The sequence below is a fragment of the Cygnus olor genome, chromosome Z (assembly GCF_009769625.2).
Source record: "Cygnus olor isolate bCygOlo1 chromosome Z, bCygOlo1.pri.v2, whole genome shotgun sequence".
Classification (NCBI taxonomy): domain Eukaryota; kingdom Metazoa; phylum Chordata; class Aves; order Anseriformes; family Anatidae; genus Cygnus; species Cygnus olor.
This window is the reverse complement of record NC_049198.1, coordinates 40,331,313-40,345,241: the sequence shown is the minus strand read 5'-3', so window position 1 is coordinate 40,345,241 and position 13,929 is coordinate 40,331,313. Positions and strand designations below refer to the sequence as shown.

Sequence of the window (13,929 nt, the reverse complement as noted above, 5' to 3'; positions counted from 1 at the left end):
TCCTCAAACTGCTGGCAACACTCCTAATACAGGATAGATAGCCTTCTTGGCCACCAAGGCACAGAGCTGGCTCACAGACAGCTCTGTTTACAAAAGGACCCCTGGGTTGTTTTCTGCCAAGCTGCCTTCCAACAAGTCAGACCCCAGCACGTACTGGTGCATGGGATTATTCATTCCCAGGTGAAAGACTTAGAACTTCTCTTTACTGAACTGCATTTCTCTAGCCCACTGAGGTCCCTCTGGATGACAACACTTCCCTGCCTTCTCAGGGATCAAAGCAAGGCTCACTGGAGTATACCTCCCTAGGTCCTTCCTCCTGCCCTTCCTGAAGATCTGAATGACATTTGCTTTCCTTCAGTCTTCAGGCATCTCTCCCAATCACCATGATCAATCAAACATTGAAAGTGGACTCACACTGGTATCAAACATCTCACTCAGCACTTGTGGGTGCATCCCATGAGGGCCAACGAGTTCTGTATGTTCAGTTTGCTTAAGTATTCTCTAACCCGATCCTCTTAAGACCCACATGAATGTTATTTGTACACCTAGCTGACAGTATAAAACTATTCCCATGCTTCAGTATATTTAAGAAAAGGGCTACAAAGCTGGTGAAGGGCCTGGAACACAAGTCCTATGAGGAGTGGCTGAGAGAACTAGGGTTATTTAGTCTGGAGAAGAGGCTCAGGGGAGACCTTATTGCTCTCTACAACTACCTGAGAGAAGTTGTGGGGAGCTGGGGGTCGGCCTCTTCTCACAGATAAGCAGCAACAGGTCTAGGGGGAATGACCTCAAGTTGAGCCAGGGACGGTTCACGTTGAAAATTAGGAGACATTTCTTCTCAGACAGGGCATTGGAATGGGTTGCTCAGGGAGGTGGCAGTGTCACCGTCCCTGGGGATGTTTAAGGAAAGATTGGACCTGGCAGTTAGGGACATGGTTTAGTGGGTGACATTGGTGGTAAGGAGATGGTTAAACCAGATGATTTTGAAGGTCTTTTCCAATCCTAATGATTCTGTGATCATTATTAGTAATTTCATACATATGTACTGTAGAACAAATTACTTCTCCGAAATACTACAGGACACTTCCAGATGACCCAAAAGTATTTGGGCATTAACTATCCAAAAAGAGGAAAAGAAAGAATCTCTTTCAAAAGGAATTCTTTCCTAGGTAAATAGGAAATTACACTACTGGCTACATTTGCTATTAACCGTCAACTTTCAGTCTTCTGTCTGCCTCTACTCTATCCAAAGAGTCGATATTTCACAATACCTTTTAGCCACAGGTCCTCTCCTAGACAGTCTGCAAAGGCACTTGCTCCTCTATCTCCAACAAGCATGTTGCAGTTCAAAGTAATGCGCCTCAAGCCTGTCATATAGTCGAGATCAGGTCTCCTATAACGCAGACTTTCAGCCCAAGCTTCACCATGTCTTTTCATTGCCTGGTGCTTTGCAAACACAGGTGGTGTTACCAAGTGCAAAGACATAGCCACAATCAATGACAAGATCATAAAAGTGAAGTTTAATGGCTTGTGTGCTAATGCAAGAAACACATTTACACCGGTTCTCAGTTCAAGAAATACAAGCCATTCTTAAACATTACAGTTAAGTTATGTTTGTTCTCATCATCTAGTTTTCAACGCATGTTACTAAATAAGGTTAAAGAACTCTAAACATCTTAACACCTTTTTTACACCACTTACAATGCACCTTGAACACGATATACACAGTAGGAAATTGCGTGCTTTCATGCAAACCAATGTTAACATTAATTGGAATATGGTACTAGTCACAAGCTTACTAATCAGTTAATTAGAAGCTTCTAAACTGTAAACTTGATTTCACTATTTCTACCAGTGCTTAAGAATGCTTTAGACATTCTGAAACATTTGTGAAAATGATTAAAGAAGCAATCCTTAAAACAGATGTCAATTACAACCCTAATCTTCATTTGAAGACATCCTGAACTGTTATTTCTTTAAATGACACTTATTAAGACAAAACATATTTATATCTCATACTGTAAACTGTTTTTGGCATATCATTTCACAAACTTTGGAAGGACTGTTCACACACTAAACTTCACATATGTTGCTCACAAAGTGCTTTGATGTGTTAGAGGTTGAAAGTTAAAGAAAAAAATAGATGTTCGATAACAGGTTAATTAATTTTATATTCACTGTGTCAGGAAACAATATAATAACAACAAAAAGCAGATCTGAACATTCACTACTATTTAAATTACAACTCATTTATTCATTATCCAATCCCATTACATTTTAATTTATTGGGAAACAATTGAAAAGGGATACAATAGAACTTATTTCCAGAGTATAAATACTGCCCACTTTGAGCTGCGTAACATGGGTTACACAGAATAGCCTGTATTTTTCTCACTGGTAATCAGAATGTTTTCCTTTACTATTGTATACGCAAGTATACTAAGATATTTATATCTACTCAGTATCAAATAATTTGGTCTTAATAGATGTTCACTTCAGGGCTTATGAAACTGATTACAATAAAACTGACTTATCATTAAACATTCATGTGACAATAGCTTTCCCACAATGAAATACAATTTTCAGGACTTTTTTTTTTAAAGCATTACAGTACCTATATTAGAGATTATCCTTCTCGTGCAGAAATTTGAAGTCAGAAACAGTTCTTTGAGCTCAGGACAATATATGGAATAGAACTGCTTTTAGTATTGAAAAGCTAAAAAATAAGATACTGTTAGATTTATTACTAGCTGAACGTAGTTATTATTCTTAGTTAAAGTTATTGTGAACATTTAGTTCAAGAAAGATGATGAAATTACCTTTAATACATTTGCCATATGCTCCGCTCCTCGCCAGGTGAGGCTACATCCTGTGAAGTTTACGTATCTGATAGTAGCTGAATTCTTCACACTCTGGCAGATTGCTGAAGAAAACATGAGCATGCGTGTTATCTACACGCACCACAACTAGGTTATCAAAACAAATGCATTCGTTCACTACCATATTAAGAAGCGGAATCAATAACATGGCAAACACATGACAAAACACTGGTATTGAAGTAAAGAAGATTTTGAACGCATTTAATGTGTTGTAAAATTATACATTTTAGTGCAAGTACTTAGCAAAGATTCTTTGAACAAGCCAGAACATTATTTCAGTTTACTTGTGTAAACATGAAAAAATCAAGAAAGTTAGCCTCCAACTTAAATATTGTGACTGTTTTAAATAAAACTATAAGCATCACTATTCAGTAGCATATTTATTTACTAGAATCAAGTAAACAAATTCAAGTCTAAATAATGTAAAATCATGTAAAATAAAGAAAATATTATTTTAATAACTATAAACAGATTTAAAACAGGAATGGAAATAGTGAAAAAACTTACATATTTAAAGCACTACAAGAGAGAGAAGTATTGAAACGTTTTTGATTCTGAACTTACTTTCTAATCCTCCATCTCCAATTGGACAGTGGGCTAAAGAAATGCTCTCCAGAGATGATGAAGTGGCCAAGCCCTTCAGAATAAAAGCAATGTTTTTAACTGGCTCAAAAGCAAAATTACAAAAAGAGAAAAGTCCAAGTCAGACTTGCTCAGAACACATTGCGTTCCCTACAAGAAACTTTCGGAACCTGGGAGGAAGGTCAAAGCTCACTGTAAAGCTCACTTTAAGCCTTTTTTTTTAAATATATAAAAAAACAACACAGGAGGAGCCTAGCCTACTGGCAACAAGCAGCACCTCCTTTCCTAGAAGCCACTCACAAGCAAACTAGAGGAAGTGTTCTAGTAAAAAAACCTTTTAAGAGACCTGCTTTTATCTTCTTGGTGTCCCACAGCTTTTCTTCTGTCATGCACATTCACTGTAGTTTGAGTCACATACATTAAGTTATATGCCCCCACATACACTGCAGTGATGTTAATAACTTTCTCGTAAGCCTTGATGAATCAGGGCAGAGGAAAGTTACAAGAGTTTTGAAAGGCTCAGCAAGACTAGGTTATACTAGTTGTCTCATACTGTGGATAACACAAAGATGTGTTAAAACATGCACATCCTTATGTGTGACAGCCATGTATAAAAGTAGTTGCTACTTATTTGTATACTAACATATTCTCACCTTTGTTAAAAGCATTAGATCTCTCTCCCTCAGGAGCAAACCATGCAGTTCCAGATTTTTGACTACATCAGAGATACTGAGACAGCCTTTAACAGCTTTGCATAGTTGGCCAGTCAAGTCTTTTGATCGAATTGCTGGAATTCTCCTTCTGAAGTAAGTTTTATATCTTTCACCACCTAGTAAACAACAAAAATTACACAGCAGTAGCATCCAGTTCCTATAGACTTAAAAGGAATCATAATCACACTACACTTTCTTGCTGCTCTTCTTAAATAGAAGTAATTCCTTAGAGTACAAGTCTTAGCCCATGCATTCAATCACACAAGTTTTGCGCAATGTATTTTAACACATACACATCAACACGTTTATCCTTGACAGCCATCAGCACAAACCTGATTCTCCAAGACCTTGTTGATGAAAACTTCTTATTCCAATAGAAGTCAGAGTCTTATCATGCCTAATAGCATTCAGAAGTGGTGCCCAGTCTGCAGCTTTGATGCGATCTACAATTATATCAAGAGTACCCTGAGTCAGGTTAGCTTTCACAGCTTTCAGAGGCACGGAGCTTTGAAGAGCACAAAGATGTTCATAATGTGAGTAGAAATCCAGCATGCATTGTCTTCTTATTTTCACTGAGTCAATCATTTCTTCTATCTGATAAATGTTTCTGTAAAAGAAGAAAAAAAGATTTCAATTTTTTCCAATGTAAAATTGATTTAGCAACACAGTCTCAATTCAACATGCATGCCCAAAACAAGAGTACATTTACCCACGCTGCATATACATGACTTCACTGTGGCAGCTGAAACAATGATGTCTTACAATGCTAACTACCTGTGTAAACACTGCTGAATACAGGAAAAAATTACATTTTACTCTTCCAAATAAACGGGTATCTGCAAAACATAAAAGGTTCAATTACTAACTGCTGTAAAGTTCTCGTTTTCCTTTTAACAGTTTTGTAGTGTAAGGGTCTGCAGATTCCTGAAAGCCTTGGAAACCCCAACTCAAAATCAACGGATACGGAAGACTATATTCCAAACAGAGCTACTTGTGACTTGTTCGTTTATTTTAGCTGTCTGATTAACTAGCATTATGTAAGCACATTGTGGTCACAGAAACCGAAATGAGTAAGTTATAATCCAATACTTCAGCTTCAGAAAGTGACCATCCGTTATAAACCCCCTGACTTTAGGTGATACACAACATACTAGCCTTTCATTTCCAGAGATTGGCCAATATTCCTTCTCATGGTTCATTTCATTCCAACACAAACATCAGACCTGTACCTGAAATAAAGAAAGCAGACCCTGGCCCTAACATGCAGTGACCATAGAAAAGAAGAGGGGAAAGCTTATCAGAACCACATGAACTTGCAACTGAGACACAACTATGTAAACCAGGACTCATCTGCACCGAAGTTAGCAGATTTGACAACACTTTAGAACGCCTTGACTGTCCTTGAGAAAGCATGCAGGGAAAAACAACATACTCTTTCAATACAAAACAAGAAGACATTAAATAATATTAGCTGGTGGCAGATTAAAGTGTTGTGTTTTATTTTTTATTTTTTTAAACAGAGAGAAAAAAAGAAGCACTGCACATAGCAAAACTGAGAAGTCCCCTTCTACACGGGATTTTATTATTATTATTATTATTATTATATTTTTTTTAGAAACCCAAAACTTTCTAGGGATTCAAAGAAACAGTCGTAAAAATCACGGGAAAAAAATTCCACACAGGACCACTGCCCACTGAAACAACTGTGCCCGGCAGCCTGAACTGCAACATAAGCAGCCGCTTACTGTCTCCTTACGCATTTTCTCAAGCATCTGCTGCTCTGCAGGGTTGCAACACAGTTGGCCTGCTGGACGACTGTGTTAAGTACAGACAACATCCACCAAACGCACACAGATAAACAGCTCTGGTCGCGGTTGGGATCGCACAGCACTTTATTTTTCACCCACGCCGTACCGCCGTCAACCAAGGGAACTAGAGAAGCGTTCTGCTTCCCTAACAAAGCACGCATGGGCTGCGGACTGCGCTACTCGCCGTCAGCCGCGGGGCTGAGAGACAAGGGGCCGGCTGCCGGGGGAAGGGCGACGGCAGCTCCCTGGTCCCCCTTACGGTCACCCCTCCCGGTCCCGTCCCGCTGCCACCTGACGGGACCGAGCCGGGCCTCGTCGATCCCCCACCCCCCTCCCACCGCCCGGCAGACAGCCCTGTTTCTTCCCCCGCCGCCGCCGCCGCGACACAACCCGGGGGGCCCGTCAGCTGCGGCCGAAGTCCGCCGCCGGCCTCGGTGCTAACCTCGCACCTCCTCCCGAGCCCACCGCCAGCCGTTACAGCCGTTACAGCCGCCGCTCATGCGCGCGGACCGGTTGCCCCGGCAGCCCAACCGTCGCCCGCCGGCCGTCCCGCCCGCCGCCACGCGGCGCAGCAAGCCCGCACCCCATTGGCTGCTCCCCCCTCCCGCGGGTAAGCGGCCCCCCGCCCACTCCCCCCTTCCCTCTCTCACGCGTTCAAAATGGCCGCGCCCGGCGGCCGCCCCGCCCCAACGGCCGGCCACGCCGCTAGGGGGCGGCGGGGGGCCCTCAGGTGGCGTCGTCCCTGCTGTTAGGGGGGAACGGGCGGGGTGCTTCTTCTCACGGGAATGAGGGGAGTTAGAGCAGGGGGGAAGCTGGGCGAGAGGAATGCGGCAGGCATTTTGGACGAAAATGTTACATCTCGACCGAAAACAGTTTTCTAAAGGGACTTTAGATGGAGGGTTAGAAGAAAACAAGCGTTGTCTTTCAGTGTGTCTTTATACGTACACACTGTGTAGCTGTACTACCTGCAAATCACGTTAGGTACACAATAAACTGAATAAATACCGAAGCGTTTTAATTTACAACAGTAGCTGCAGTGAGCTGGTCTGAGCAGTCTGAGAGAGAGCAGATGAATTGCACTTCCCAGCTACATTTCTCATTAGCTTCCTAGCTTAATTTGGGAAGATCTGACTTCAATTGAGACCGGAGGAATCTTGCTACCATTCAGTGGAGGGCGTTTTAAAGTGCACCATTTAACCCCAAGTGGCTAAAATTTAATCTATGAAATTGCAGGTCCTAGAATTTGCAGGTCATTCGTGGAAAGTGACACCAACTGCTTAAGAAAATGATTGCTGTAAATGTGTGTCAGACCACCCTAATACTGAACAATAATAACACTAAACGCAGTCGTTATATAACCAGAGCAGCCCAAGTACTGTAATCAAGTGTGCCAGAACAAGAATTATTTCAGAAACTCTTAGGTCACCATCTGCACAAGTTGTTTCAGCATGTCATTTTGTGAATTGAGCATAAAAGGCAAGCAGTATGCAGGGCCATAATCATACAAATGTTAACAGCAGATTTCAGTTCTTGACCGTAACACAAAATATTCCTGGTGCTTGTCATACCTCTTGGTGTCATGGACAAAACTCAAGGAAAATTAAACATAAAACTTCTCAAGAAATTTTACTTTAAAAGATTTTCTGTTTATGCTATTTTGTTTAATCCTTTTTTTTTTTTTTTTTATCAGTTAGGGAGGTATATCTTCACTGCTAGTCCACACAGATTTGAATTTTTTACTTTGATTAATATGTTGTTAATCACTTTTTTTTTTTTAATTCATTCATCTTACTTTTCTGGGCAGTCTTCACTCCGTTTGGGGTTTGCTTTTGTGCAGGGTGACAGCTACAAATCATCTTACCCTATAATATCAAAGGGATGAGGTGTTAGCTCATCATCTAAAATCACTCATGGGTAGGTGGGTAGGATATTTAGGAATTTCCCCATTTTCTTTGGGAAAGTAATCTAAAGTACTTGATATGATATTTCAATACTAACATTGAATTCTATGCATTTTAGCATTTTAAGCCATGAAAAATAGAAAGGGATCTCTGAAGATTCCAGGAGGGATTTTTTTTTTATTATTTTTTTTCTGGTGTCTATAGATATTTCCTACTGGAGCCTTACATTTTGTGGTCAATTTCAATGTCAATTATGCTATCAACTGTAAAGTTCAAGAAAAAAAATCAATCACAGCAGCACTGTCACTCCCTTGTAAGTGAAACAAGAAGCTTTTCTGTATGCAGTTGGTATGCATGCAATCTCGTTTTGTGCACCAGGAATAAGTATCAAAAAAAGCAAGATGAAGAGTGATTAAATTGTTAATATAGCTCCCGTTATTTTCTGTCATATCAAAACTGTTATCCAAATGTTTTATTGGATATAGTCTTGAAAGAGTTGCACTGGAACTCTAAACTGCAGGCTGCTTAGATCACAATTAAGTTATAATTCAAATGGAATTTGTCTTGCCAGTAAATAAAACATTTCCAAAGTTGAAATACAAAATACTGCAGAGAATCTGTTGCATGTTGCTTCTTACCAAACTTTGTTTCCTTTACAAAATAATGGTGAGTGTCCGTTTCCATTTTTGACAGCATTTGAATCATTGATTTTGTTTTTCACTCTACTTATTCTTATAAAGCTTAAGAGTTTTTTACTTCTTTTTTTTTTTTTAAATCAAATTTTGGTAAACATGATACAAATCTCTCAAAAGGGCTGGGTGTTGAGGAAGCGTCAAGAATATTCTGTGTTTGTGAATCATTGCGGAGACTCTAAATATGGGCTTTATGCACTGGACAGCTGTAATATGTGTAATGATGAATCTACAGTTGGCTGTCTCAGTTCCAAATTCCAGTCTTTCATCCCATTTCAGGGGGTCAGCCTGGAGAAGAGGAGGCTTAGGGGCGACCTTATCACACTCTACAGGTACCTTAAAGGAGGCTGTAGCGAGGTGGGGGTTAGTCTATTCTCCCACGTGCCTGGTGACAGGACGAGGGGGAATGGGCTAAAGTTGCGCCAGGGGTGGGTTAGGTTGGATATTAGGAAGAACTTCTTTACCAAAAGGGTTGTTAGGCATTGGAATGGGCTGCCCAGGGAAGTGGTTGAGTCACCATCCCTGGAGGTCTTTAAAAGACGTTTAGATGTAGAGCTTAGCGATGTGGTTTAGTGGAGGACTTGTTAGTGTTAGGTCAGAGGTTGGACTCGGTGATCTTGGAGGTCTCTTCCAACCTAAATGATTCTGTGATTCTGGGTTTTCATAGCCTCCAATGTGAAGTGATCCTTGTCTACTGCCACTGTATGCTTTGAAAATAGCATGAAGGTTTGGATTGTTGGTAAGTTAATAACAGATTTAATTATATATTGCCATTCAAAAACTATTCTAGATGTCCAGGAAAAAAAACGCATGGACAAGCTTTGACCAGTTCAGCCTGAACCACAGTATTATGCGACCTGGGCATGCACTACATTCTTCTGGTTTTGCAAATGGAAACAAAGACATGTTATCTTCCAGTGAAAAGTATTCAAAAGTATTCGAAAATAAAGTATTCAAAAGTATTCCACAGTCTTTTGTGTTCACAGACTTCCAGCTATTTGCTAGTCTCATATATTCAATCTAGAAAGAACAAATAGAAGACAGAAAATAAATGTCTTAGAGTATCTAAGTTTGACGTAGTTGAGAATACTTGTTCACGGTACTTGAAAAGGGGCTGAATTTTTGCAGTGATTGATGAGATACTAATATAATGATATTTTTAAATAGTTTTACTGTATTTCTTGAATTTATTAATTGCTGCAAATAGGAGCCCAACTCAGTCAGAAATGACAAATCCTTTTTTTTCCTGCTTTTTTGTAACTACCTGTGCAGTTGAAGTAGTATTTTATTTTCAGTGTGTAATACATATGCCATGTTTGTAAAAACATGTATTTTATTGTACTTAGGCCTTGGAGTAAGCATTTGGCTGTATTTCCTTTATTCATTGCCAGAAGAGCACGTCCGACAGTATTCTGACAACATTGTGAAAGCTATTTAGTGAATTTTGTCTCATGAAAGCATTAAAAAATGAGAGTTGGAATTTTTACTGTAGTGTTTTGTGTTTTTCCTTTGGCTAGATTTCCCATTTTTGTGTGAAAAGTCCTGCATTTTGTAATTGTGATTATAACCCTTGCTTGCTTTTCTAGTCAGAGACATTTCCTATTACTGTTTTAGGTCTCCAGAAATATGAATTGATTCGGTGAGATACCAGATGTCTCAGCTCTAGATAACAGTTCCAAAACAGACCTAATTCTGTCACTGTGGCAAATGATGAATTCTTCATCAGCCATAATTTTGCTGAATTTGTTAATTCTTGGTCTGTTTTCTTTCTGTATCTTTCTAAGCCATATGCTCTTTGTTCTGCTTTGTTTTGTTTTTAATGTATTACAATTCTATTTTTCAATCTGATTTTACACTATAAGCATTTGTCAGCTTCACACCAAATCCAGTGTTATTTTTTGAAGGGGGTGACAGGGAGGAAAAAAAGTAGTTCTACAGTTAACCCTATCAATGAGTGAGCAGCAGCTATTTTCTCCTGGCTTTACGAAGACGTCTGGAAGGTATAGAACCTAATTGATGATTATCTACATTATCCCTTATTATAAAGTATGCCTCAAAGGAACAATTTAACATTTATTTTCAACTTTTGTATCTTGCCTTCTTAAGTCTGCTTTGAAAACTAAACAGCTAGCAGTTTTCCCATATTCTACAGAAGACCAGCTGTCATTGAATTCTAAGTGGCAAAATGACAAAAGCAAAATTTCCCAAACTACTTGAAAAAGTTTGAAGAGCTGCTGCTAGGGCAGTTCTTTATAGCTGTCATCCAGAAGCATGACAGGAACTCTGTTGCTAGGTGGCAATGTTCCTCAAGTCAAGATGTATTCGTAGAGCCTGTAAATCTTTTGCTTAAGGCAAGGAGGAAATAATGATTTCATTGTGCCATCATTAGAAAGCTTTATCATGTTTTTCTTGGAACTTCATGATTGCGTAATGATAAGTGCACTGTATTATTTGTTATTTGCATTATACCATAACAAGGCATGGCACTTCAACACACACAAAATATTTGAAACCACAAAATCTCAACATCTATCTTGGGGCAATCCAAAAGCATGTCAAGTTATAAAAATTGTGTCACCATTTGGGAATCTTCACATTAACGCACACTGAGAGATCCAAAGAGGTTTGAAACTTGGTGTAAATCAAGCTCATCTAATAATAAGTAAATGCACGAAAGGTCTTGAAACATGGAGTTGACACTGGAGGCTGAAGCAGTGGTGAGGAGATAACACTTAGGACAGCCTGAAGGGAAAGCAGAAAAGAAGAGCTGAGCAAGAGGGAAGTATGAAATACGGACTGAGGAGAAAAAAATGATGAGACCTCAAGGGTGAATATTCTTTGTTTTAGAAATCTTGAAATGGATATAGGTCAAATAAATTCAGTTCTTTTCTCCCTGCAATAACAGCCTGTCTTATATTCCATGGATTTGCTTTCATTGTAATAGACTGGGAGGTCTGAGTCCAAGCAGAGAAGACTGAATGCAAAGCAGAAGTTGTTTGGTAGAAATAGGGTATTTTTCCTTTTATCTACCACTGGCTTCCTTTTTGTTACAAAAAAAGCTAGGTTTCAATAGCGTGCAGTACAATTTTGTTGTTTCTTTCTGTCTCCCTGTGAGATGCATACAGAAAACCTTTTTCCTCTTTTATAGTCTCCCATCAATTTTTTTTTTTTGGACTTTATGTTTCTCAGAATTGCTGTTGAACAAAATCAACCATCTGAGGGTAATACTCTTAGAAAGCAAATAATTACTCCCCAAGATCAATTCTGAAAGTCATATATACATGAAGCCACAATGGAAAATCACCCAGAAAATTAAATGCTTCAGAGACAGAAGATGACTAAATAATGACAGCAGAGGATATAGAAAGAAAATACAAAGAAAAACAACCACACCATTTACACTGTTTGTACATATATAATATATAATATATAGTATATATTATATACTATGTATACACATGTATATCTTTTATATATATAAGAATATAGATATGAAAAATACTTTCTTCTGTTGACATGCATAGTTAAGTAAGTCAAATTAACGATATAATGAATATTTAAGAAAATAACACACTTTTAGCTAACAGCTCTTGTCCTTAAATTTTCTCCTAGCTTGGGAACCATTTCCTAGGCTTCATCATATAGAGTTAGTCATGGTGTTTTGATTCACTGCACAGACCTGCACAGCCTGAACTGCCAGAGTAAGTTACAGTAACAGTATTATTACTATTCTAATTTTGAAATACATAGTAATTTTGAGTATATAAATGCTGAAGGAAGGTGAGAAATAGGTTTGATTTTTATTTTTTAGGGTAGGTTTCAGATATGCTTTCTATCTGCTAGTGAAATGTGTGGACTACAACAGACAGAGTTAAATGATTGAAAGGACAAATACGTCTATCCTTGTTCCAGCTTTGTAGTATTAATGCTTATGGTGATATGGCAGGGGAATCCCAATGCTTGAGGAACACAGAATTTTCCATACAGTACATCTCACAAGGGGCATAGACGAGAACTAAGACACACAGATACCATACAAACCAGTGCTACCATACTTGGCACTCCTGCTGGACAGCTATGCATTGTAGCCTGAAGAAGATCAGGCAGAGGCAGCTGGCAGCACTGGATGAAGCAGGTTATCATTCTTACACAGCTTTCATTACGAGAGCTGTATTTAACTGTACATGGAGCAAGAGATAAATTCCATTGGATTAAGTCATTGAAATTGGATTAATTCATCAAATATTTAGCACATAATTACAATAATAAATGTATTTCTTCTGTTCAGCTTTCCATCATTACTAGTTTAATCACTTCTGACATTTTACTCAATATATAATGACTTCTTATTTTCTGTTAATAGCAAGCCCCCCTGTGACATTAAATGAAACTTTCTCAGTCTCAGAATTTTTGCATACTTACATAGTTCTTCTATTGGATTCTGAGAGATTTTCTCTCAGGGTAACCCAGAGATCATTTTATATTTCTAGATATTTATATTTCTACATACAAGTTCCTTTCAAAAAGAGAGAATGAAAAGATCAGTTATTGTATGGGGAACTGGATAAATGTATTTTTTTCTGACCTGAAGTAAAATTCATTAAAATATGGAAGGGTGATACATTTATTTTTACAACATTTTCCCACAAAGAAAGTCTTTTTATTAAAAGTTCACACTGAAAAACATAGACATTTATAAATTCTTTAGAAAATATTACCTAGTCTTCTGAAACTTCATGAAAACAGTGAGAAACATATTCTTTATTATTTTGTATTGAGGTATTACCCACATATTTCTGTAGATAATTCATAATGTCCCAAGAAATAACTAATGTTTCATTTTAGTAATTTTTTGGAGTTTTCTAGGTACATTCAAAATAACCATCAATATTTGAATGTAATTCAAGTTCAGAGAGTTGTGTATATAGGTAAGTATCTTCGGGGGACACAGCCCACTTTCAAATCTGGGTTATGGTTGATTTTGTCAACAGTATTTCATCACATATTTCCATTACTAAAAGTTACATTGTTTTGCTAGGCTATTTATGTTTTTGTTTTGTTTTGTTTTGTTTTGGTGGTGGTGGTTTGTTTGTTTGTTTCTTTGTTTGTTTCATTTTTAACATTTTCTTTGCAAATAGTTTTTTTGGAATAGTTCTGCTGAACTGGAAGTCATTTCATGAAAACTTTTCCTTGTCCAGTCAAATTCAGTGATAGGAAAGATCATGTCTTCTGTGTCTAAATCAAAATCTGCTCTTCCTCAAACGCATTAAAATTGTCCTAAGCTAGAATTTTCTTATAAACTATACTTTTAGGGGAAGCTCTTCAGTTTCCACAATAAAGTAAATTCTCAGGGT

General features: G+C 38.3%; 1 protein-coding gene across 6 annotated transcripts in view; it reads right to left on the bottom strand.

The window, feature by feature from the left end:
• CEP78 (centrosomal protein 78) overlaps positions 1-13,929 on the bottom strand; it is a 57,713-nt gene that overhangs the window by 20,400 nt on the left and 23,384 nt on the right. Inside the window, exons 1-7 of one of the 6 annotated variants that reach the window (XM_040541729.1) lie at positions 6,425-6,613; positions 5,330-5,403; positions 4,507-4,781; positions 4,115-4,290; positions 3,444-3,516; positions 2,820-2,923; positions 1,272-1,446 (exon numbers count right to left, since the gene is read on the bottom strand). In XM_040541729.1, the coding sequence (XP_040397663.1) occupies positions 1,272-1,446; positions 2,820-2,923; positions 3,444-3,516; positions 4,115-4,290; positions 4,507-4,781; positions 5,330-5,373 (847 nt within the window). In that variant the 5' untranslated portion in view covers positions 5,374-5,403; positions 6,425-6,613. Of the gene's footprint in view, positions 1-1,271; positions 1,447-2,819; positions 2,924-3,443; positions 3,517-4,114; positions 4,291-4,506; positions 4,782-4,948; positions 5,011-5,329; positions 5,404-6,424; positions 6,614-13,929 lie in introns of those variants that run through there. The other 5 variants (XM_040541731.1, XM_040541732.1, XM_040541730.1 and 2 more) reach the window with 5 other exon arrangements.